The 14,703-nt window shown below is 61.9% G+C and overlaps 2 protein-coding genes across 3 annotated transcripts in view; one reads left to right on the top strand and one right to left on the bottom strand.

Annotated features, from left to right (window-relative positions):
* The first annotated feature begins 2,014 nt into the window (after positions 1–2,014).
* SLC25A47 (solute carrier family 25 member 47) lies at positions 2,015–7,947 on the top strand. The gene is made up of 6 exons (XM_040478220.1): positions 2,015–2,171; positions 4,104–4,147; positions 4,477–4,548; positions 5,257–5,439; positions 6,482–6,794; positions 7,082–7,947. Exons 1-6 carry the CDS (start codon positions 2,144–2,146, stop codon positions 7,360–7,362), a joined length of 921 nt encoding a protein of 306 aa, XP_040334154.1. The 5' UTR covers positions 2,015–2,143; the 3' UTR covers positions 7,363–7,947.
* A 2,641-nt stretch (positions 7,948–10,588) lies between these two features.
* Positions 10,589–14,703, bottom strand: part of WARS1 (tryptophanyl-tRNA synthetase 1) — a 31,615-nt gene continuing 27,500 nt past the window's right edge. For both annotated transcript variants that reach the window (XM_040478236.1, XM_040478235.1), the window contains exons 10-11: positions 12,936–13,076; positions 10,589–11,827 (exon numbers count right to left, since the gene is read on the bottom strand). In XM_040478236.1, the coding sequence (XP_040334170.1) occupies positions 11,666–11,827; positions 12,936–13,076 (303 nt within the window). In that variant the 3' untranslated portion in view covers positions 10,589–11,665. The remainder of the gene's footprint in view (positions 11,828–12,935; positions 13,077–14,703) is intronic.

Here is a 14,703-nt window from a genome sequence, read left to right on the forward strand (position 1 = left end):
ACCCACCCACCCATCCATCCACTGACTTGTTTCCTCATGCATTTACTCACCCGGCCTCCCCAGGGTGCCTGTCCTCTGCTGGGTGCTGTGGGCTCAGAGACAAATCTGGCACAGCCCTGCCTGCCAGAAGCTCGCAGCTGGGTGGGGAACCTTTAGACCTGTCCCAAAGCAGCCTAAACAGTGAGGTGGCATGTTTTCTGTTTCTGCTGTGCAGAGGGTAAAGTTTGGGCATGTTTGCTCGGGAGACAAAGGGCAGGTGAAACTTGGCTGCAGCGACTGAGAAAACACCTTTGTCTTGTATGTCACCGTCTTGGGCGGCCCTTCCCAATGCTGCCCACCCCCACGTACACACACCTTGTCCCCTCCCTACTCTGCCCCTGTCCTTGGCACTCCCCGCCGTTTGGCAGTTCCCTCACCTGTGGGTTGTCTGTTCCCCGCTCCCCAGAATGTAAGAACCACGGGGCGGGGACTTTTGTCTGTGTGGTTATTGCTGTGGCCTTGGAACTGGGACTTGAATGCAAACAGCCTGGCCGCTAAGCAGACTCTGAGCTGTGTCTCTCTAAAGGCCAGGATGGGTGGCAGGATTGACCTGGGACGGGCTGCATTCTGCCCTTTGCCCTCTGCCTTGGTAGCTGCCACCACCAACCCGTCCCCCCTTCACCCTGCAATAGCTGGGCAGGCGGGGATGTGGCCCCCGTCGCACCCAGCCTGTTCAAGTCTGGTCTGCATCTGCCCATCAGAAGACAAGAAGACAGGTAGACACACAGTCCCTGACCTGAGGGCCACCTGGACCAGTCTGTCCAAACCCTGTGACATCACCACCTGCCCCTCTACCCGGGTCCTGCCAGCTTTCTGGTCAGCGGGACACTCGCTTTGTGTGACCCTGGGCAAGTGCGTAGCCACCTCGAAGCGCTGCCCTGTGGCTCGTGTGGGAGCACATGCTGAGCCCCTGGGAGGGCCCGTGGGGTGACAGCCACGGGGGCAGAGCTCATGGGCCTCAGGGCCTGGCCCTCGGCATCCGAGAGGCACTGGTATTTCCAGAGTGTTCCATCACATCCAGCCCTGCCACTTGCTTGGCCTTGGACGGATCTCCCTTCTGGGCCTCGATGGCTCCATCTGTACAATGGGGACCATCGGCCCTGCTTCCCTCCCGGGGCTGTGATGAGGATCATGTGAGCTGGCGGAGGAGGAGTGCTTGGGAAACCGTAAAGAGGGGTACACTGCTGGGGGGGGGATCACTGTTTTTATAATGGTTGCAAACAACCTCTTGTTGGAGTGGCTTCCCCTTCAGGAAAGTTCTTCCCCTTCTGGCTTAGTTAGAGGCCGGGCAGCACCCCGGTCCCTAGCAGTGGGTCCGTCAGGGCTTGGTCCCCACTCAGTCGGTGCTGGGCGCTGGGGACCGCGTGGAGGCAGACCTGGCCGGGCCCGGGGGAGCGGGAGACAGATGTGGGTGCACAGGGACAGTGAGGGACCAGGGCAGTGAGAAACGCGTGGGGCAGACGCTGGGCTGTGACCCGCCTTTGCTCCCGGAGCGGGGACAGCCCTGCAGCCCGCCTGTGCCCGCCCCCACCCCCTCCTGCCAGCCGGAGCTGCGTGAGGACGGGGACCGGGTCTTATCAGCCTCAGCTCAGCCTCAGCTCCGGTGGTGTTTGTTGGACGAGTGAGGACGGACCTTGGAAGGCTCCTGGGCAGGAGCCATTCCAGGGGAGCTGGGGAGGCCCGAGGACACCATGAAGGGACAGGGTCAGCATGGCCCCATCCCTGGGCCTCCTTGGGGGCGACTGGACATGGCCTGGGGCCCAGCCCTGCAGGCAGCGTGGAAGTGAGCCTGCCACCTCCTGTGGCCTCTCCCATGATTCCCTGACACCTGGGTCCTGAGGGCACTGGGACAAGGGTCCTTCGGGGGGGTGGGGCGGGAGAGAGGCCAGCTGCCCGGCGCCCGGGCACGGGCATCGACCCGCATGGCCTCTGCCTTCGGGGCCACTGGCCGGCGGGCTCTTGCTTCCTGTCCCTCCCCCGGCCGCAGGTATTTAAGGTCCGCGAGGAGCCGGCCCAGTTGCTCTTGGGGCCACCCCAGTGGTGGTGCGGACCGCTGGCAGGCAGACAGACCCCGGGACCTCCCCCCCACACCACCACACTGTCCATGGATTTTGTCGCTGGAGCCATCGGAGGTAACGGGCAGGGACAGGGGTACCAGGAGGGGCTGCGACGTCCTGTGGCCTGAGAGCAGGCTTCCCACAGCAGCGGGGCTTGAGGGGCCCCCGGAAGGGGTCAGGGCCCGGCGTGGGCCGCAGGTGCCGGGGGGAGGTGTGGGGACAGGAGTCTGTTCTGGCCTGGCTGTCTCAGCCTGGGAGGCAGACCGGCAGGTCTGGGGGTGGGGACACCCGGTGGGGGTGGGGGGGCAGGAGGTGGTCTCTCCCTGTGCCAGGGGGACATCAGTGTGGGGAGGGATGGCTGAGCTGTGGGCAGGGCCCGGAGGTCGGGGAGGAGTTTGAGGACAAACTGGCCTGGGTCTGGAAACGGGGGGTGGCGTGGAGGGGGAGAGGCCCCGCCCAGCCCTGGCCCCACCCGCTGGCGGGATGCATGTTGTCCCGGCCTTGCTGGGTTCCCAAACTGGTTTCCTTTCTGGGGAAAGGGCTGATTGCGAAAGACTAATCCTGAGAGATAACTGGCTTGTTAGGAGACAGGCCGGGAAGGGGCTTTCCCCGCCGGCCGCTGGTCCGGCAAGCTGTGAGGCTATTTTGGGTGAGGCACCCTTGGCCTTGCTCGTCTCGGGAAACAGCCGTGGGTGCTGGTCGATGCTGCTGGGAACGGTGTGGGCTGTCCTCCCATCAGGAGGGGACAACAGTGCCGATCCAGGAAAGACTGGAGCCCTGACCTCACCAGCCACCTTTCTGAGGTCCTACCATGCACCGGGCCTGAGGCCGGCTGCTTCCCTGGATGTTGGCCCTCTAAGGAGGAGGCTCAGAGAAGGGGCTTGACTTGCCCAAGACCACAAAGCCAGGAAGGGCTCCCGAGTCCTGTGTTTTCCCTCCAGGCCAGGTCAGACGAGGGCCTTGTGGAGGACAGACATGATGTGTGTGAAGCGTCAGCAAAACCACGTGACAGGGGCTCTGATCAACATGGTTTCCGGCGCGAAGGCAGGCCAGATACAGGGGTCAGGGAGGGCCCCAGGCGGGAGGTCATGCTGTGGCAGGGCTTTGATGGATGAGTAGGAGTTTGGTGAGGTCTAGTTGTGTGAGGGTCAAGGAGGGTAATTCTAATCAAGTCATTCAGTCAGTCCTTTGCTTCACTTGCTTTGTTCATTCACTCACTCATTCATTCATTCATTCATTCACTTTGTTCTTTCATTCACGCACATTTATTGAGTCCTGGGATGCCTAGTAAATAGGGCACAGCCCCCAGGTGCCTTATTGTCCTCAGATGCTCTCACCACCAGGTCACCCCTGGCCCCCAGGGTGTGTAACCCCAGGGGTCTGTGGCTCTCTGGCTTCTCCATGGTGGTTCTGGGGGCTTAGACATTGAGGTCTGCTGTCAGGAAGGGAGAAAGGAACAGGATAGTGGCACTGGCCCTTTGCGGAGAGAGCACCCTGGTCTAGGAAGCCTCACGTCCCACTCTGCTCCATGCAGACTTGTGGTTCCAGGCGGTCCTTCACAGAGCCCTGGGTGACGTGGGCTTTCCCACCTGCCGGCCTTTGCTGGGTCCTTGCCTCTCCACACACACACCCTGCAGCCAAAGGCAGACAAACCCCTCACAGGCCTGAGGGCAAGAGCTGCCTGGCTGGGAGACGGGGCCCAGCCAGTGTCAGAGCAAAGCCTCTTCCAAAACGTGACGCCGGGGGCGAGGCCGTGGAGCGTCTCGGGCTTTCGGAACGAGGCACCCCTGGGCCAAGACATGGAAGGAGAAGTTGCTAGCAGCTTGGCAGAAGCGACCTTACCTTCCGGAGCCTCAGTTTCCTTCTCTGTGTCAACACCGATATCAACGTTGATGAGACACGGCGTGGACGAGAAGCGTGGGGCTGCTCTCAGCGGGAGCCGGTCAGGGTTCGCCCCCCCCCTCACCTGCTCCTGCCCCTCACCCGGTTCGTCTGGTTTCCTTCCAGGAGTCTGCGGTGTTGCTGTGGGCTACCCCCTGGACACGGTGAAGGTATGGTGACAGCCAGGCCCCCGCTACCCACCCAAAGGCCCTTGGCCGGGATTAGGCTACCCTCCAAGTCTCCTGCTTCCATCCGTGGCCAGAAGAACTTTCCGGCATGCTAATCAGACCAGCCCTCCCCATGCCCCTCAGGACCGCGTCAGCCCCTCGTCTCACCTGTGCCTTAGGTCTCCTGTCTCACGTGGGGGCTCCTGGTCCCTGCTCTGCCCACATTCAGCACGGCTCTGACGATCAAGGGGTTGGCTCTTCCCCTCTCCCAGGCTTACTGACCTTGTGCTAGGCCTGGAGCCACCTCTTCCTGAAGCCTGCTTCTCTCTCAGGTCAAGATCCAGACAGAGCCCAAGTACAGGGGCATCTGGCACTGCGTCTGGGACACGTATCGCCGAGAGCGGGTAGGCCTGGGGCCAGGGTAATGGGCAGGGGGACGTCAGGGCCTCAGACCCCCACCAGCCAGGGGATGCTGAACCCCATTCTGAGCTCTGTCACCTTCCAAATGGGGATGATTGTACCAACCTGCTGGGTTTCTCTGAGGACGAGAGTCAGGCGTCCAGCACACAGGAGGTGCTCAGAAGGAGGTCCTGCCTTCAGGAGAGGGTCCACAGGTGGCACCTGGGGCCTTTGAGGGTCAGGGAGGGACCCCGGAGTGTTTGCATTTCTGTCCCCTCCAGGCTGGGCATCCCTTGAAAGTGGCACCGGGTGGTCATTAGGTGTCCCCAGCGTCCAGCTCAGAGCCTGGTCCAGAGGAGGGACTCACGTGAACTTGGGGCTCGACGCTGGCCCGGGGGTGAACAAATGAAGCATGCCATCCCGCATCATCACCATTGTCACCGTCATCAAGTAGCTGCCCTAGTCCAGCCTAGCCCTCTGTCTCTTCAGTCCCTCACATAACCTCGAAAGTGGGGTATTACGATCCCCAGTTTACAGCTGGGGAAACCGAGGCCCTAGGCAGTAAGAGACTGGCCTGAGGTTCCCACGGCAAGGGAGGGCAGAGCAGGGGTGAGACCCAGTCCCGTTGGCCCAGGGCCCCTCTGGACGGCCCTCTTCCTGGCCGGGCCCCCAGCCTGATTTGGGCCCCCTGGTCCTGTCTGCCTGCTCTCCAGGTGTGGGGCTTCTACAGAGGCCTCTCGCTGCCCGTGTGCACCGTGTCCCTGGTCTCGTCCGTGTCTTTCGGCACCTACCGCCATTGCCTGGCACACATCTGCCGATTTCGGTATGGCAGCACGGACATCAAGCCCGCCAAGACTGACATCACGCTCTCCGGATTTGCCTCCGGCTTGGTCCGCGTGAGTGGTGGGGTGGGGGGTGGGGACGGGGTGGTGGGGACAGGGGGCCTCGGGACTGCGGGGTCAGGAGAGCCTGAGCCGGCCGCCTGAGAGGCCACCAAGCCCGGCAGATGGGGAAACTGAGGCTCGGTGAGGGCAGAGACGGGGCGAAGGCTGGGGGCTGTGGCTGAGGGCTCAGTGGATCCTCGTTAGGCGAGTGACCTTGGGCAAGCTAGGGGATCTCTCTGAGCTTCTGTCTCTTCGTCAGTAAGAGGCATGGTGAAGAGCAAGTAAGGTTAGGAAGGGAAAGCCCCCAACATGGAGTCTGACAGGTATGAGCGTCCAGAGGATGGCGGACGGTATTGTCATTAAATGTCTACATTTAGTGTTATATTATTCTTACGTTAAATACCTACGTTAATTACGTGATACATAAAGGTCATTAACATATTAATTCTGTGATACCTGCACGAAACTGTCCCACATATTTACCGAACACCTACTGTGCGCTGAGCCCACTCTGTGCTAGCAGAGTTGTGTTGCTCAGGCACAAGCATTGACTCTGAACCCTGCTGCACCGTGACTGCTGGGCCAGCCGGAGGCTACTTTTTTTTTGGTTTTAATTATTATTATGATTACTTAGATGTTTACTTATTTTTGAGAGAGAGAGAACAGAGCACGAGCAGGGGAGGGGCAGAGAGAGACGGAGAGACAGGATCCGTAGCAGGCTCCGGGCTCCGAGCTGTCAGCACACAGCCCGACGTGGGGCTCGAACCCACGAACTGCGAGCTCATGACCTGAGCCGAGGTCGAACGCTTAACCGATTGAGCCACCCAGGCGTGCCCCCCCGCCTTTTAAAAAATGTTATTTATTTTATGTTAAATGTTTATTTTTGAGAGAGAGAGACAGAGTGCAGCAGGGGAGGGGCAGAGAGAGAGGGAGCCAGCCGGAGGCTTCTGGAGGCCGGGCCCCCGATGCTGCTGTGGGCAACAGGAGGCTACCGGAGGCCAGGTCCGGAGGCGGAGCGGCGGGCACCCCCTTATCTCTGCCACTTTTGCTCCAGGTGTTCCTGACCTCGCCCACCGAGGTGGCCAAGGTCCGCCTGCAGACGCAGACGCAGCAGCGGCGCCCCTCGGCCTCGTGGCCCTCGGCCGTGCCCCCCGCGTGTCCCGCGCCCCCCGCGAGTTCGGGCCCTGGGCCCAAGTACCGAGGACCTCTGCACTGCCTGGCCACGGTGGCCCGTGAGGAGGGGCTGCGGGGCCTCTACAAGGGCAGCTCGGCCCTGCTCTTCCGGGACGGCCACTCCTTCGCCACCTACTTCCTGTCCTACACCATCCTCTGCGAGCAGCTCACCCCCACGGGCCGCAGCCAGCCAGGTGAGGGGGGGCCGGGGCCTGGGAGGTGGCAACTGAGGCCGGGAGAGGAGGCGTGGACGAGGTTGTGCCAAACGGGGCGCCACGGTGCCTCCCAGGGTGGGGGCCGCGGCGCCCTCCAACTCAAGAGTCGGGCCAGACCCGCCGCGTGGCTTCGCGCGGGTTACGGTGGTGGGGGGAGCCCCGGGCTGCGTTACGGTGGGGCCCCTGCGCGGGGGGGGGGCCCGCTGGCCCTCCTCCGCGTCCCCGTCCGGTTGGCGGCCGGGGCACTGGTGGGTCTCTCCCTGCAGATGTGCTGGGCGTGCTGGTGGCCGGGGGCTGTGCCGGGGTCCTGGCCTGGGCCGTGGCCACACCCATGGACGTGATCAAGTCGCGCCTGCAGGCGGACGGCCAGGGCCAGCGGCGCTACCGGGGCCTCCTGCACTGCGTGGTGAGCAGCGTTCGGGAGGAGGGGCCGCGGGTCCTCTTCAAGGGGCTGACGCTCAACTGTTGTCGTGCCTTCCCCGTCAACATGGTGGTCTTTGTCACGTACGAAGCCGTGCTGGGGCTCACCCGTGGCCTGTCCACCTAGCTAGTCCCCGCGCCCCAGGGCCGGCCCGCCGGCGGCTTGCAGACATCTCGTAGCTGGAGGTGGCGGAGAGTGTGGGGGTCTGGGCCCCGTTGAGCCACCACCCGGTGGCCGGAGTCAGCCGTGCCTGGGGCTTTGCTCACCCAGCTACGGACCACGAGGAGGTTCAGGGGCCCCTCTGCCATCAGCCTGGGGCTGGCTTGAGGGTCTCGTGAGCCAGGGAGGAGTGAGCCTCTTGGAGGAGGACATCTGTCACGCGCGGTGGTTTGAACGTTTGGTCAGTTGGTCGTTCCAGCTTCCCCGGGGCCTCTCCCTGCCGCCCGTGTCTTCGGAGCACCCCTGCACCTCCGTCCACTCACCCAGTGTCCGCTGGCCACCGTCCCCGCCAGGCCCCCGCTGAACTCTCCTCTGGTGAGCGCCTATGCACCCGCCCGCTTGCTCCCCTGCGCCGGGCTGCGCAGAGAGGGCACTGCCCGGACGGCCATGACCAGCTTGGTGCCAGACCCGCTCACACACCCTTGCTCTGCTGGGAGATCCCCGAGACTCCTCGGGGAGCCGTTGACAATAAAACGTTTTTGTTTGAATGTGCTCAGTGGTGCTGCTCCGCGGTCCGTGGGGCGGGTGACCGGCTCCTCCCCAGAGGCCAAGCCTCCACCCTTGTGTGGCCGTCGTTCCCACTATGCAGATGGGCACACTGAGGCCCAGCACGCTGGCTGGCTCCACTCCCTGCGACTTTGGGGCACCGAGCCCTGCCACAGGGGGCCATTCAGCTTTCAGCCTGAGGCCTGACCGACCCCCCAACCCCAAACCTACCCCTTTCTGGCCCCTCCGCTGCCGGGACATCTGGCCGTGAGCCACCTTTCCGTGGGGGCCTGGAGGAGGGAGGGGTGGGTGTGTCCTGGGTGCCAGGTACCTGCCACAGGTCACCACGCAGCCTGGCAGCAGGTGAGGAGACAGCTCCGAGAGGGAGGTGTGGGGGGACTCGCGCCTGCACTTTTGAAGCCCTCTGGTCGGCCCCATGTGGCTTCCAGTAGTGAGTTGCCCTCAGGGGTGGGGCTGGCAGGTGGAGCCCTCTGGTGAAGCCAGCCAACACCTGCCTCGATGACACTCACAGACACTGGCCTTGAGCGTGTGTCTGCCCCCAAAAGACCTCTCGTGTTCTGCTTCCGGGGCACACGGGTGGCGGGCAGGCCTTCCCCTCCCAGCCCGCTCCTGTCACCCTGAGCCAAGTAGTTGCTTACATTTCGTTCTCTGCCAGGAACACGCCCCTCCTCTGCCCGGCTGACTCGGCATCCCCAGCACCACCTCCTTCGGGAAGCTCTCCCTGCCCGACCTGGGCTGCTTTTTAGGCCCCCACAGGACCCTGGCTCCTCGTTTGATCTCTCATCCGCCCCCCACCCCCGACACCCCATTCCACCCGAGACTGTGAGCCGCCTGAGGGCGGCACATGTCTGGTGTGGACTCCATTCAGCACAGGGCCGAGCACATAGTAGGTGCTCAGCGGGGGTGTGGAATGAGCGGATGATCCCGCGGTAGGTTCCTGGAAGTTCACCCAGCTTCAAGGTGTGGAGGCTGGTGCTCCAGCCAGGATCTAGGGAAACGGTGCCCCGAACGAAAGATGATCTGTCAAAACCCGGACCCTGTGTCCGCTTTTGGCGGGAAGACCACTAGAAGTGCCCATTTGCTTTGGCCTCGTAAGGACAGTCGTCGGCACTGCTCCCCCCGGTCCCCGAGCAGCCGGCCCCGCCTGTGGCGGGGAAGTAGCTTTGCAGGAGGGCCTGGTCCGCGGTGGTCCTCAGGCTCTCTACAACCGCTAGGTGACATGGCCCTTCGGACCCGGCCCCGAATTTCGGAAATGGGGAAGAGAAGGCAGGCCCAGCTGGGTCTTACCCCTAACCGTGGCCACCTCGACAAAGTCCAGGCTGCACTGGAAGTTTCAAGAGGGAGGCGCGGGGTGGTCCCCCCGGGACCCCCACGCCGGGTGCTCGCGGGAGAATCCAGGGCTCTGGGAAGGGCCACGGGCAGAACTCCCCGGGGGAGCTGCAGTCTGCTGGCGGGGAGCCCCCTTCTCGTTCTCGCTCTGACCTGTGCTCCGGAGCGTGTGTTCCCTAAAATATATATATATATTTTTTAGCAAAATGTGGGTGCGGAGGGGCAGTGGCCCTTAACAGCAGTGACCGCTGGGTGAGTCACCTGACCTCCGACCCACGGTACTGCTCCCAAGAACCGAACGTGAGGTATGGCTGCTCTGGTTTTACGGGGGAGGGGGTGGGGGGTCCCCAGAGGTCCGGAGGCCTGCCCGAGGCCCCACAGCCTAGGTGGGGAGGAGCTGGCCTGTGAGGGGCCACAGCCTGTCCTGTCTACGCCCCCCACACTCCTCCCCCAGTGCTCTGCCGCCTTGGCGACGTCACACGCGGCCCCTCGTTTTAGCCTCACGGCACACCTGTGACGTGGGTGCAAGGGGGTAACGAGAGGTCGTGTGGTTGCGGAGGGCCGCACGGCCGTGCCCTCCTCTGTGGCGGCTCGCCCCACTGGCCGCGGCCGGCCGAGATGGGGCCGGGGACTCTGGCCGGCGGGAGTCGGGTCGGGTGGGGGGCGGGGAGGGAGACGGGTGAGGTTGTACCACACACCGGACCCTCGGCGCCCTCGTCGGTGACACGGCCCCTCTGCGCGCGTGTGGAGACAGCAAACGAGAGGCCGGACGGGCCTGCCGAGTCGCAACTCGGAGTGTGGCCTCGGACAAGCCCCACCGCCCTCTCTTAGGCCCCGTTTCCCCAGCTGATGAGGACGCCAGGCTCCATTCCGGCAGGGCCGGCCCAGCTTACCGCCCAGCCCCCGCTCCACCGGCACCGCCACCGCCCACCCCACGGCCGCTCCCTTGTCCGCGGGGTGAGGACAGCCACCGGCTGGGGCATCTCCACTGCGTGACGGCCAGCGCCGCTGCTCGCGGGGACACCTCCGCCGTGGGACAGCCAGCACCGGGGTGGCCACCGAGGGCCAGAAACTACGCAGACGGGCTACCTTCCGGCCGACTCCTGGGAGCCCGCATCCCGGCGCCAAGGGGATTTTCTGTCTGTGTCTCCGCCCCACGTCACCCCCTGGCGGGACCCCGGGACGCAACGGCCACCCTCGGAGAGGCCTCCGCTGTTGGCGGCAGGCGCAGCACGGCCCTGGGCCTGACGCGGGCCTGCTTGCTCCTCAGACCCCAGACACGGCACCGAGACACAGGCAGGACTGAAGCAAGTTTATTCACGCCAACGAGTGACATGAGGGAGTGGACCCTGTGCCTCCAGGAAGGACAGACACCTCAACCGAGGGCTTTCCCTGAGATAGGTCTTCCGCTTTTCCAAAACTATACAGGGCGCACGGTTCAACAGGCCTCCCGTGGATGCGCCGCCGAGGGCCGTGAGGGCGGCTGCACGCGGTCTAGCTACATCCACCTGCCCCAGGGCGCTGCTCTGTGCAGAGAGACTTCCACGCCAGTCAAGTGTCAAAACAAAAGGATCTGCAAAGACAACAGACCCCTCAGCCCCGGGCACCGTCAGTGCGAAGCAGCCACCGGCTTTCAGCGTGGAGTGTCAGGGTTACTTGGTGGGGACGAAGTATTAGTACGCTCAGGGAAAAGCATGATTGCTGGAGTGTGGTGCATGCACGGTCTGGAGTGTGGTAAGTGAACTGGAGAGTCTTGCCCACAGAAGACTCAATTTAATAAAAACTGGCCAACCTGGGCCAACGAAGAGCAGCCTTCAAGCTGGGAGCTCTCTTAGCCAAACGGACAGCAAAGCTTTAGCTGGCGATTCTTTTACATTTTGGGGGGCACGGGGGAAATACATCTGTGCCCGTTAAACTTCCCACATAGACTTTTCGAAGCACGTCTCACTCTACGATCGTGACGTTCTGACTGCAGATACGTATGCACGCTCCACATTCGTTCACGGAGCAGGTTCGGAGAGTAGGCTGGGAACCCGCAGGACGTTTGCAATGGCAGCTGTCCTGTGGACCCGACAGGCTGCCCCCTGTCGGGGGCAGACCCCCAAAGGTCTCACCTCTGGGGGCTGCTCTGTGGGAGAGACTCCAGCTGGACTGTCCGACCACGAAACGTCAGCTGGCACCCAATCCCCAAGGGTTTTGCCGCAAGAGACAGAAAGGGGGGCATCACAGGAAGAAGCAGTATGGATACACACACAGGCTTACAGACTCCAGGCCCGGAATTACCGTGGGACAGAGCCTACGGATAGCGGTGATTCGATTGGGCTGGGATTACGGGTAAATTACATCTCTTTTATAAGCGTGTATAAAACGAATGTTACTGAAAGTCGTAGGACAGCTTCCGGGGAGTCATGAACTCTTTCACGATCTCGTCCGTGACCTCCTTGCGCCTGGCCTGGTGTTCGGCGATCAAGGGCTGCAGAACCTCTACGAGGATCTTCTTGAGCTCACCGGTGAGCATGGCTCCACTCGTGTAGTCCTGCCCGGAGGGAGACAGACCGCGGTGAGACACGGCTGCACGAGCCCGGCTCACCCACGCGGGGCCCGGTGCACGGGGGGCGCTCGGCAGCACAAGAACCTGCAACTTAAACTGCGCGTTACGCCCCGCCTGACGAGTGGCCACAACCCGCCACTCGTCCCACCCGCCCTCCTTTCTGGGCGGCAGGACTCCAGGCCGAACGACGACCGTTCCCTTCAGCTTTACCAGCTTTTCTAAATCTTTGCTGACTCTCTTTTCATTTAACTGCGAAAGGAGGACGTGCTCACTGAGCGAACTTGACACAAAGTACAAAGTAGCAGCAAAGGTGGAGGAAAATCACCTGCAGAGCCAGCACCCAGCAGCCGAGAGCCACTGCCATCCTGGCGTGTTTCCTCCTAGATTCTTAACTTTAAGAATAGCTGATCTCACTGCATTTCCAGTCTGGTAACAGTCCGTGTCACTGCAAACTCGTGCCTGCGCGATCACCCGTCCTTCCTGGTCAGCGTCCCTTCTGCTGTACAGTCTGCTGTGAACTTCCTGCTATTATCAGTGTTAAACATCTTTGCATGGAGAGCTCTTTCTTATTTGGGACTACTTCCTTGCAAAAGATTCCAGGGCCTGGAAAACCTAAGACAAAGGCTACGGACATTCCCTGGGCTCTTTCTTCACACTTCTCAGCAAACTGCTCGCGGAGAGGCCGTGCCGCGAACACTTGACTCACCCGCGTGGGCCTCGAAGCATCTGCAAACACCACAGCAACACAAACCTGCTAACTCGGTGGGGGAACTATTTTAACTCCGATGCCGTCTTGTGTGAACCTATCTAGACAGATTCCGTAGCGTCCAGTAAGAGCAGACCTGTGTGTGTGGGAACCGCACCACACTCAGTGCTTTCTCTTCCACGAACTACCCGTTATGAGGCTTCCTGCATGTGGTTAAAGCAGACGGACCTCCTCAGTTTTCATCTCGTCTCGGCTGAGCGCCTGTCCCTGAGGCCCGGGCCCTGAGAGGCTCCGACCCCCGTAAGCTTGGCCGCCACCCCCCTCCCCCCCGGCACGGCCCCTATGACAGAGCCGGGGACCGCTGGACCCTGCGGCCTGTGGTCCCACCTTCCTGATCTGCTCGAGCCTGTCATCGTCCTCGAGGAAGAAGGTCAGGTACATGAAGGACACGTCCACGTCACAGTTGCCTCCAAACTCCCTGTGCTCCTCGACGGTGTCTCTCCCTCCGGAAAATGCGTGTTTGTTGACCTGCACCAGTAAGAGCACAGAGATGCTGGTTGGTTTCGGCCGCCCCGCGTGCGGAAACTGGCTGCGAGCCGAGGGTGGCGGTCGGGCCAGTGACTGCCTTCTGCCCCATCAGGTCCCAGACAGAGGGAGGCTGGGGTTCACCGTCGGGAGGAGGAGCCCCACGAACTGTCCCTCCCCGTCCATCAAGCCCGGGTATGTGCCGGCAGGGCTGACTGGAGAGGAGTGGGGGTGGGGATCAGCTCTGGTCCCCCCGACCCCAAGAGACAGAGCAGAGCTGGGAAAGCCAAAGCACCGCCTGCACTGGAGCGGGGAGGGGTGGCCTACAGTTCTCCGGTGACGGGCAGCCACCAGCCACCTTCGGAGTGAAAGAGACCACCACGGAAGGGGGGCTGCTGCCTTCACCGCGTGGAAGAGAGAGTGGGAGCCACAAGAATGGGGCCAGTAAGAGAGAGCAGAGCCCACAAGAAGCACAGAGGCAGACAGTGCCTGCAGCAGCCCCATCTAAAGATATGCACCCCACCTAAAGATATGCAGTTTCAGGAACTGAAGAAACACTTGGAAACGAACAAAAATGGTTTTTTGGAATCGCTGAAGATAATCTTGGGAGAAATCAGGGCCAAGAGACGAGAGAAGAAAAGTTAAAGAGGACAAATTTTCCTCAACCTTCTTTCCACAAACATTTGAAACCTGCTATGTACAAATGTCACCCTGTTTTTTTTTTTTTAACGTTTATTTTTGAGAGAGAGAGAGGGAGTGAGAGTGAGTGAGCGCGAGCAGGGGAGGGGCAGAGAGAGAGGGAGACACAGAAGTGGAAGCAGATTCCAGGCTCCAGCTGTCAGCGCAGAGCTCGATGCGGGGCTCGAACTCACGGGCCGCGAGATCATGACCTGAGCCAAAGTCAGACGCTTAACCAACTGAGCCACCCAGGTGGCCTGTCACCCTATTTTTCTTTGATGGGGAAAGGGGGGCAGCGCTGACAGTTTCTATGTTGAGATGTTTACCCCTTCTCCCCAGGACCGCAGGGCAGATTACTGACTGGACGCCATGAACAACCAGCAGCAGGGACACCAGGGGCAGAGGCTCTTCCGGCACCAGGGAGTCAGGGACACCCGCTCCCGCGGGTGGTGGCCGCTAAGCGGCTGCTCTGGGAGAGCGGGACCTGCCCTGTGCCCTGCGCAAGGGGCAACTGGTGAGGGGTAGATGCTGGCGGGTGGGTTGTGGGCAGGAAAAATGAAGACAAGTGCGGGTTCATCTTTCCTCTTTTTCACAAGAAAGACCAAGTTATAAAACAAAATCAGTGTAAGCAAACTGCAAAAGCTATTGAAGATACAAAATAAGCAGAGAGAGCACACGGTAGTGGGTTCTCCTGAGGTCTGGTGCCCTCGGGTAGGCGCTGGGGGTCTCATGGGGTCACGGGTCTGGGGCAGCCCCTGCCTGCACGGGCATCTTCCTGTGTTCAGACTCCTGGGCCACGCCAGGCCACTGCTGGGCCTTAGGGAAGACACTCGAGTGCCAGGGCGTAAGTCTTGGGGACAGCATTCCCCAGGCTCCACGGGGTGGTTTTAAAGGTGACAGTTCCCGGTCCTCGTCTGAGAGGAAGAGGAGGAAAGGCGTGTTTGCCGCATGT

Source organism: Herpailurus yagouaroundi, unplaced genomic scaffold, assembly GCF_014898765.1.
Source record: "Herpailurus yagouaroundi ecotype Mexico unplaced genomic scaffold, PumYag 141, whole genome shotgun sequence".
In the NCBI taxonomy this organism is placed as follows: domain Eukaryota; kingdom Metazoa; phylum Chordata; class Mammalia; order Carnivora; family Felidae; genus Herpailurus; species Herpailurus yagouaroundi.

Bases quoted from the DNA above. Each gene is read 5' to 3' on its own strand.
- SLC25A47 (XM_040478220.1), top strand. From the start codon at position 2,144: ATGGATTTTGTCGCTGGAGCCATCGGAG. The intron at 2,172-4,103 runs GTAACGGGCAGG...GTTTCCTTCCAG, and splicing joins TGTCGCTGGAGCCATCGGAG to GAGTCTGCGGTGTTGCTGTG. The intron at 5,440-6,481 runs GTGAGTGGTGGG...CTTTTGCTCCAG, and splicing joins TTGCCTCCGGCTTGGTCCGC to GTGTTCCTGACCTCGCCCAC.